The sequence below is a fragment of the Gekko japonicus genome, unplaced genomic scaffold (assembly GCF_001447785.1).
Source record: "Gekko japonicus isolate JY-2015 unplaced genomic scaffold, Gekko_japonicus_V1.1 scaffold4449, whole genome shotgun sequence".
In the NCBI taxonomy this organism is placed as follows: domain Eukaryota; kingdom Metazoa; phylum Chordata; class Lepidosauria; order Squamata; family Gekkonidae; genus Gekko; species Gekko japonicus.
In genome coordinates this window covers 59,050-69,146 of record NW_015177149.1, presented here as the reverse complement: position 1 = coordinate 69,146, position 10,097 = coordinate 59,050, and the positions used below count along the sequence as shown (strand labels likewise).

General features: G+C 42.9%; 1 protein-coding gene across 1 annotated transcript in view; it reads right to left on the bottom strand.

Moving 5' to 3' along the window:
• FAM179A (family with sequence similarity 179 member A) overlaps positions 1-10,097 on the bottom strand; it is a gene marked incomplete at its 5' end in the record, with an annotated part of 78,949 nt that overhangs the window by 10,529 nt on the left and 58,323 nt on the right. Inside the window, 3 exon segments of the mRNA XM_015428344.1 lie at positions 3,437-3,543; positions 3,545-3,587; positions 7,279-7,532. Coding sequence (XP_015283830.1) covers positions 3,437-3,543; positions 3,545-3,587; positions 7,279-7,532 — 404 coding nt within the window.

Genomic DNA, 10,097 nt, shown 5'->3' with positions numbered 1-10,097 from the left:
TGTTTATTAATGATTTGGAGTTGGGAGTAAGCAGTGAAGTGGCTAAATTTGCAGGTGACGCAAAGTTGTTCCGGGTGGTAAGAACCAGGAAGGATTGTGAGGCATTCATAAGGGATCTGCCAAGGATGGGCAAGTGGGCATCAACATGGCAAATGGGGTTCAATGTGGCCAAGTGCAAAGTGATGCATATTGGAGCCAAAAATCCTAACTATCAATACACATTAATGGGGTCCGAACTGGCAGAGACTAACCAAGGGAGAGATCTTGGAGTCGTAGTAGATAACTCAATGAAAATGTCGAGACAGTGTGCGACTGCAATTAAAAAGGCCAACGCTATGCTGGGGATTATTAGGAAGGGAACTGAAAACAAATCAGCCAGTATCATAATGCCCCTGTATAAATCCATGGTGCGACCTCATTTGGAGTACTGTGTACAGTTCTGGTCACCACACCTCAGAAAGGATATCATAGCATTGGAAAAAGTGCAGAAAAGGGCAACTCGAATGATAAAAGGGTTGGAACACTTTCCCTATGAAGAAAGGTTAAAACGCTTGGGGCTCTTTAGCTTGGAGAAATGACAGTGTCAGGTAGCTGTCATGAGTCTGGAATGTGGAGGGGTGCCCTCCTCCCCGTTCTCAGCTCTTCCCTGTCCCGCTATCTCTGGCTTGACCTTGTAGTCTCCAGTTGCTTTTACTCTGCTGGGAAAGTAACGGCTTTTCGCTATGCCCACCTGTGCGCGCAAACTATAATAATTGGCTTCAGCTCAATGGGGAGGATGTTTGATTTCACTGTAAGTCAGAGGCCCTTATACTGACGGAGTATGCATAATCATAAGTCCACTGATTTTTCAACACTCTATGGTATTTCTGACACTTCCACTGAAAGTAGTATTTCTAGTGCTGACATAAATCCATGTGACATGGGATTTACAGCAGTCCTTGGTTGTGTAGTTATTGGCAACAGCAATTTCAACCTATGAAGAAGAACAATGTTTGGAACAAGCCATCATTTGTATCTAGATTTATGTTTGTTTGTTCTTCAGAAATGAACTCAGTAAACCATAAATTTCCTTTTAAAAAAGGAGGATACAGGTTGGAAATATTTATGAACTGAAGACAGGAGAAGGAACTGCTGAAGCCCATAATTTAGGGTTTCCACCCAGTCAGCCTGCTTATTTAGGAAAAGGACCCCTTGAATAAAGAATAAACACCTCACTAGGAAGCCCAGGAAGTCTCAAATGAGTTTCCCAGAACAAAACATTTCTGCAGGTGGATACAAATGACAATTTATCAAAAGGGAATTGCTTGTAAAATCAACATAGGATGCATGCAGCCATTTGAGTAACTGATGGCCTGTAGCATCTGGCCAGATGCTGATAGCTGTAGGGGCTTAGTAACATTCATCATCCCGTGGCCTTTGACTACACCCCACTGACAGTTGGGGCTACATGTACATATCTGCATTTGATAAGTTTGCAAATGATAAATGGTCATCTGCATTCAACTCTTGTGTCTCTATTAGATGTGTCCCTATTATAAATCAGAATAGGAACTTATTTGTAACATGATGGTGCCTTATACTGAACCAGACCCTTGGTCCACCAAGGTCAGTACTGTCATTGCAGACTGGCAGCAGCTCTCCAGTGTCTCAGGCAGAAGATTTTTACATCATCTGCTACCTGATCCTTTTACCTGGAGATGCTAGGGATTTAAACTGGGACTTTCTGCATGACAAGTAGGTGCTTAGCCACTGAGCCATGGCCCCTCCATTGCATGATTGCTTTAAATGAAGACATCACCATGAACTGACCTTTTTCAAAATATCTTGGAAATCTCCATATTCAGACCACTTTGGAAAGGTTGTGTTACAATCCACAGTCTCAACACACATTGGAGCATTCACAAAACTGGTTCATCAAGCCATAATAATCAAGTAGAGTCATGTTGACCTTTCCTGGCACATCTGTCTCATTGCTCTGCTTTCATCTAAAGCCATTCTACTTTCCTGCCACACAGTCTTCATACTTTTGGCTATACTCCATCAAACATATTTAGTTCTCTAAGGTAAAAACTTCCAAAAAGTCTTTTCAGTACTACAGAATGAACTGAGAATGAAGCGGTAGAGTCATGAGATAAAGGAGACAAAGGAGATAAAGGAGTGGACTGTACTCCCTGAAAGAAGATTAGCACAGCAGTAAAGACAGTTTGTGTGGAATTTGTCTTCCTAATATACTAATTCTCCCCATGCAGGACTTTTGTGCACATGGGATAATTTCAAAAAATGGTGGCCGCATCTTTAGCCTGAATAGCTACCACCTCTGGAGTATGCTACCTTATTCTGCAGAATGTGTATACCCAGCCCAGCCATCTCCACTGATTTTCAGAGCACCCAAAATTCTATTTGAAATCAGTATGTTCTGAACACCCCCCCCCCCCCCAGAGCAATACATAGATCTCTCCATTACTAGCGAGCAGAGGTCTGGACAGGACATGCTTTCACTGCACTGTATCAACTTTTAATGATGCATGATCCCCTGCCAGCCTGCAACATTTTTCCCGAGTGACCCTACCTACAAAGGTCATCTTTCATTTCAGATCCAAGTTGGCTTCCATTCCATTTCTATGACATATCACTTCTTGTAAGAATTTAGCACAGGTGAAAAGGTGGAAGATTTACAGCCCTGGAGACTGGTTTGATCTATGCACAGAATAGGTAGATCCTAAGTAGCACAGTGTTTTTAAAAAGTTCCTTCCTTCTTTTACTTATTGCTGGCATATTGCTGCTAATAAAAAAATAAAGTGAAGGATAATGGGAACATATGATATATGACAAACATATGTGTTTGTACCAGTCATATTGGCATTAGTGAAAAGTTACTCCAAAACAGGAGTAGGTTCTTTCTTTCTCTCTCTCTCTAGCCTCATTAGACCAAAGTTCAGGTTACAAAACAAACCTTAATAGATTCTGTCCTTCAAATTACAGAGTGCCAAACCCGGATCCTTTGAACTCCCATCAGTGTCCTCACTCTGTTTTCTAAGAACAGGGGGAACAGCTGGATAGTGAAGACACAACCATCTCAATTACTGAAACTCAACAGCACAGTTCGTGGCAGAAGATACGTGTCCTATAGGTCCCAGTATCTTGAGTAGGGTAACCCTCTGGTATTCATGCAAACTGCTGGTCAAAATAGCTGCTACCACAGAGAGAAATGGCCGGTTTTAAAGGAGCTGGGTAATCTTGGCTTATCTCCAACCTTTGTGATGAACTTTCATAATCACAGAAATCCCCTAGATGGGGCTAGCCAATTGTCCATTTTGCAACAGTGATCTATGGAGGAACATAGGGCCCTGTCTTGAGGATATCTGGTAGGCTGAAAGGTGAAATAGACAGATTATATACATTTAAAAAAAAACCAGGGAGAGGAAATAACCATTACCTAGACTAATGATCATTTGGTCCAGCACCTTCACTGCTGCACTGTAAATCCCAGAATTCTTTGAGTTTAGGTTGTCAGTGACTATAATCGCTACAGAGACCATGACTGCTTAAACCATCTTTAAGGATTGGGATCATGGAGGCAATAGTTTCTTTTCTTTTTTTTTACAATATATTTATTAGATTTTCAAACAAAATAAGACATATATATACACACTGACATACTCAACAACACATACATGAAATTAAATTTAAATTTTGTACCGTAACACAGTTGAGCCAAAAAAGAGAAAATACAAACAAATAGTTCTTACTCCATTACACCTACTAACTCCTATACCACGGTACTTAAAGTATTTCACCTTTGAGTACACTCTTCTATTAATACTATTTTTTTTAAGATTTAACAACACCAGGACACCAGCTGCTGCCACCACCAACGAAGACTTCGCCAGGAGGCTGCGCACCGTCCTGCAGTGGTTCCAAGTGGCCAGCCTCAAGGTGAAGCAGGAGAAATGCCTCCTGGGGGTTCCATGGGTCAAGTTTCTGGGCTTCTCTGTCGATGCAGAGGGCATCCATCTGGCTCCAGACAAGGTGCGCGCTATCGTTGATGCCCCCGTGCCAACCTCCGAGCTGGAACTCCAGGCCTTCTTGGAGCGTTTGAATTTCCATCAGTCCTTCCTGCCCCACAAAGCTGCGATCGCAGAACTACTTCAATGCCTCCTCGACAAGAAGGCTCCCTAGTTCTGGGTACAAACACACAGGGAACACGGCAAAGTTAGACAACCATAAAGAAACACCGTGATAGAACAAAACACACTTCTACTAATATGTACTTGTATCTTCATATATTGATTTACTTGCAATACAGACTCTAGTATATCTTATACACATACAAAAACCTAAAGTACATTGTATCTACTAATAGAAAAGTCCACAGCTACAAAGACCTATTCCAACGCTGTAGACTACCTTGCTCCTGATAAAGGACTGGTGAAAGTTGCAACAGTCATAAATGATGAAAGATGCAGCAGGCTGTAATATTTTCCACAAAGAGTAATTCAGCAGGCATCAAAGCAGGCATGAAAAATGCAGCAGGCAGTTGTATTTTACACACAAAGTGTTTCAGCAAACATCAAAGCAAGCAACATGCCTCCTAGGCAAAAATTGCATGTTTCGACAAATTCTTCTTCAGGCAAAGATCTCTCCAGAGAACCAGAGAAGCCTTCTTTAGAATGGTTGACTTATGCACAGTAAAATTGAGAGCTTTGGTTCCAGGAAAATATGTTTGCCTGAAGAAGAAGATGCATATTAATTGATGCCTGCATAGTCCAAGGAGGGCAGCTGGAAGTGTGACCCGATTCCCTTGTGTATAGATTCTGCCCCCCAGGCCAGTCCAGGGATGGGGGGGGAACTCTACACTGGCTCAATACATTAACAATAATCCAGAAAGGTAGGCTACCCTCTCAGGATTTCAGAACACTATAGCCACCAGGAATCTCTAAACTTAATCCCTCACCAGCCTGAGATTAGAGATCCCAGAATCTCGGCACCTGGGATTTAATACATTAACAACTCAATCTAGAGCTGTGCAGTTAATCTTACCAAGGTAGTGTCATGTGGTGAGCAGCAGGCACAGGAGTTAACCCTGAAATCCAGTTACAACATCAGACAAACAAGTTAGAAACCAGGATACATTTATTCAGCACAGAATTTAGCAATCAGACTAATAAGGATTTCAAAATAACAAGCCTAGGCAAGTTTTGCCTAACTACACATTAGAGATGCATATTTACCAAGTCAGGAACAGTTATCAGTCCAGAATAGTCCATTTGTAATAATCCAGTAGCCCCAAGAGGTTTGGAGCAAGAAGTCCATCTTTGCAAGCATGCAGCCATGTGCTTCAAAGCAGCTCTTTGTCTCTGCCAGAAACCACATGGCAGGACAGCATTTCAGGTGGACAGCACACAGAACAGCAGAGATAGCAGGAACAGAAGAGAGAGAGTTCCTCTCATTGGGAATGACCAGATATACTGCAATCCCCGTCCCCAAATTAGCCCTGGCCAACGGGGCCAATTGGAGTAGATATGGGAGTGTCCAATTGTTGGGTTGCCATGGGGACAACTTCTGAATGGTCAGTACTCTTGAAGGCCACACCTGCAGTCATGTGGTCCCCAAATTCCAACGATTCCTCCATGTTGTACGTGACATGGGGCCTGTAACCTTAAAGCAGGCACCTTGAAGTCTAGCTCTTCCACTTAGAGGTGTGAAGAATGTGTGGTTATATGGCATGGCAATCGAGGCCATCTGGGCCTCACCATTTGGCTTCAACAGGAAACACAGCATAGCAGGGTATCAGCAAAACATTCCAGGGGAAGACATGAAGCCTGTAGAAATCAATATTTCTATATACCTTGAAAAGTGTTGCATATGAGGTGATACAACAGTTCCCTCTCTGGCACTCCGATACACAAGCATGTATAAACCTGTCCTAAGAATATCCCTTATATTTTGATTATCTGGATACAGATTAGTTTGGTGACTACAGATACAATTTTGTGTCTCTGACCAAAGAAATCAACAGCTGCCAAATATCTGTGCACTGTGGTCCAGGAAAAGTAAGGTTAATTTCCCACCATATAAATAAATGGCACATCTTGTTTTAAGCTGGCCCAAACTAAGCTAGCTATGCCTCATGAATGAACTGGCCCTGGGAAAGCAGAGAAGACAGTTTTAAGGAGTAGTATGTTATTTGGGATATAAAGCAACCCTCTCAAAGCAGATTGCTGTCTTATTCTTTAGAGTAATGGATTCTGTCAGTCCTGCCACTGTGCTGCATCCTCAGGTGAGACAGACCAGGGAAAACAAACAGTATTAACAACAGCTGCTGCTGTGTGGGAGGGAAATAAGGACCCTCCCCCATCTCTGGGCTGCCTCCTTAATGAGCAAAGACAGAGATGAGGTAGGGAAAATGGTAACAACCAGCAATTATTTTTACCAAGGTAGGATATTGTAGGCTGTAGGAATAATCAGAAAGGGATCAGCAGCATATAGTCCATGATGAAAACTGGGAAGCAATGACATTTGGCATCTGTATAAGATACTAGGGTGATTCCACACTAGAGCTTAAATCCTGGTTCAACCCTGTCCCTGAACTTACATTCTAAACTACACTCAAGTTCACCCCTGTAATTATCTCAGGGTATTTTTTGTTTTCACATTACATTGAGGTCAGCCCAGTTTTGCCCCACACTCGTCCTGGGATAAACGGATGCTGTTATAACCAGGGATAAATGTCATGAGCTGAACTCTGATAAAAACCAGGGATGAGATCCAAGTGAGGAAAGGACCATTATAGCTGCTTCTCTGCTCTCTTAAAAACAATCCATGAAAGCCAGTGTGGTGTAGTGGTCATGGTGTTGAACTAGGATCTGGGAGAATCAGGTTCAAACTCCCACGCTGCCATGGCAGCTCACTGGGTGACCTTTAGCCAGTCAAGTTCTCTGTCAGCCTAACTTACCTCATAAGGTTCTTGTAAGGATAAAATGGAGGAAGGGAGAATGACATTGTGAACCCATTTTGGGTCCCCCCTTCGGAAGAGAAGCAGGATATAAATAGTAAAACTTAAATACATTTTGCATTATTCTGGTAGATTTCTTGGTAAACATTTTGCTGCATTTTGAGCAAGTGGAACTTCAGTTCTTCTCTGCTTACAAGAACAAGAGAGCCAAGGAGCAACAACTGTTAGGGAGGTTTCCTCCAAGACAGCTGCAAAGTGGAACACAGCCAGAACAAAGTTCAGTGATTTAAACTAGGAAATGATAAGGCCAAAATGAGCCTCACTGAATGGGTAACCTGTGTTAAAGCTACTGGGATGGCATGAAAATATTCTCCATACCTGGATGATGTTTGACAAGACAAGCTGGGGGGTTTTCTTACAATACTCCATCAGCAATGTTATGCCTTCCATTCATATCTGAAATTCCTTGGCCACCAGCATCTTACTCAGCTCTTTGAGTTGTTCCATTACTTCCACACTGCAAAGGGATGAGCGGCGAGCCATGGGTTGTGGCAGGGTTAGGGCGCTGGAGACAGACCTGGTGTTGAGGATTGCAGAGTTTTTATTATTTTGTTACGCCTCAATGATCTAGAAGTTATATTATCCCACACTATCATATGAAGCAGGCATAAAAAGAAGCAAAAGACACAATATCTGACATTCTAAATATGTAATATTAAGCGCAATCTTCTAATTTTATTTAATTTGCATACCTTGCTCTGGCTGCAAGGTTGTAGGTGCGTGATTGCACTGTTATTTGGCAAACATGGAGCTAGTGAAGGCCATGTGAGAAAGAAGGCATTAGGACAGGTAAAGTGTTGCAGATTTTAACTCTAAAGCACTGCTTAGCATGTTTTGACATAGCAGACCTAAGAATTTGCTTCTAGATTCTTGTGTAAATCTACAAACATGCATTTTTTTCACTTTCTAGCCATACAAACATGCATTTTTGAATTTTTTTTCTTTCAGCCTTGAAGGATAATCTATGCCCAGAATAAATTCTAGTAGAACAATTATTCCACTTTCTAGCCATACAAACATGCATTTTTTTCCTTTCAGCCTTGAAGGATAATTTATGCCCAGAATAAATTCTAGAACAAGTAGAACAATTATTCACTGGGATGCTCAAAGGTGTCTTACATCTTGCCTTTAGACATCATGAACCAAAAGGTTTAGTAAAGTCATGTGCTGGCTTATAGAACTGGTTTTCTATAACTGGCCAAACCCTACAACCTCTGAATCTCACAGATTTGGAATTCAGTGAAATCTGCCTTTTTGGCAAAGCTCTGGGTAAAAAGCTTGAAATGTAACTTTTCTCCTTAAAGTCAATTTAGGTAGAATAGGAATGACATGTATGCTTATATAGGATTGATTTCTATGGGTATCCCAGTGTTCTGAGTATCTAAGCAATACTGTCATTGTTTAATCGGATCTACAATGGTCAGGTTATATTTAAATAAATGTTTTAATTAATACATTGACCACTTATTGGCTGGGAAATACAAGGTTTCTCTATGTTCTGAGTATCTAAGCAATACTGTCATTTTTTAATCGGATCTACAACGGTCAGATTATATTTAAATAAATGCTTTAATACACTGACCGCTTATTGGCTGGGAAATACAAGGTTTCACTCTGAACCTGGAATAAACAAATAAACCTCAATATCTCCCTTACAGAATGAGGGCTGTGCCCTGCAAAGACTAAATACTTTGAGCATTCCCTTATCAAACAGCACTGTGATCTAGTGGTTAATGTGTTGCTTTACTCTAGTTGTTATGTACTGGGATTGAATCACCCCTGGTTGAATCACCCCAGAGCTTGGAGCACAAGAACAATAGCTGACCAGGACTCTGGAATAAACCAATCAAGCAGTAATGTTATCTAAATAGCCTATCACTGGGAGTGGGGTGTGTTTGGGTGTGGCAATTGCATGCTATTTAACAGACCTGAGGCTCTGGAGTCTTGTCTTGTAGTTTTGCTGAAGTAACTGAATAAATCTGAGCTGATCACTGCCATGCGTCTAGAACCCAGTAGTTAATACTGGCGACGAAGGTGGGATCCTGTTGAGCCAGCCCAGCGCCCACCAGCACCGCACTGCACACCGAGCTCCAGTGCCACACCAATCGCATCACTCCCGGGACCATGGCTGCCACTCCAGGACACTTCGACACATTTGACACCACCGCAGAAAACTGGGAGTCTTACATCACCTGGTTCGAGTTGTTCCTCAAGTCCTCTGGGATTGAGGCGGCAGCAAAGAAGCATGCCACCTTCTGCGTCTGTGGCCGCTCAACCTTCGAGGTTGCCCGCTCGCTTATCGCTCCCGCAGAGCTTAAGGACACCAATTATAAGACGACTTAGGACCGGCTAAAAAACACTTCTCTCCAAAACCATCCATCATCACTGCCCCCCACGCGTTCCACACAAGGAACCAGGTTGCGAACGAATCCATCACAGCCTTCGTTACAGCTCTCCAACGGACTTCATGACCGGCTGGTCTGCAGCCTGAGGGATGAGCGGATTCAAAGAAAGCTCCTCGCCAAGGGTGACCCCTTCAAGGAGGCCATGGAAGTGGCCCTCGCCACAGAGGCCACTGAGCAGTTCACCACTGAATGACTGGGGTGCACCACGTGGCCATGAAAGACTTTCAGCGGGCGTGCAACGAGTTCCCGGCGGTCTTTGATGGGATGCTCGGTCAGTACACTGGACTTCCCGTCTCGCTACAACTCAACCTAGAGGTGCGGCCCATATGGCCACTTGGAACCACTCCAGGATGGTGCGCAGCCTCCTGGCGAAGTCTTCGTCGGTGGTGGCACCAATCAACAAGTTGTCAAAGAAGGACTGTACCCTGGGAATTCCTTTGAGGAGAAAGCTTGCCACACCCTCCTTCAGCCATATGTAATATTCTCCACAAAGAGTAATTCAGCCGGCATCCAGAGAACCAGAGAAGCCTTCTTTAGAGTGGTTGACTTATGCACAGTAAAATTGAGAGCTTTGGTTCCAGGAAAATATGTTTGCCTGAAGAAGAATTTGTCAAAACACGCAATTTTTGCCTAGGAAGCGTGTTGCTTGCTTTGACGCTTGCTGAACCACTTTGTGT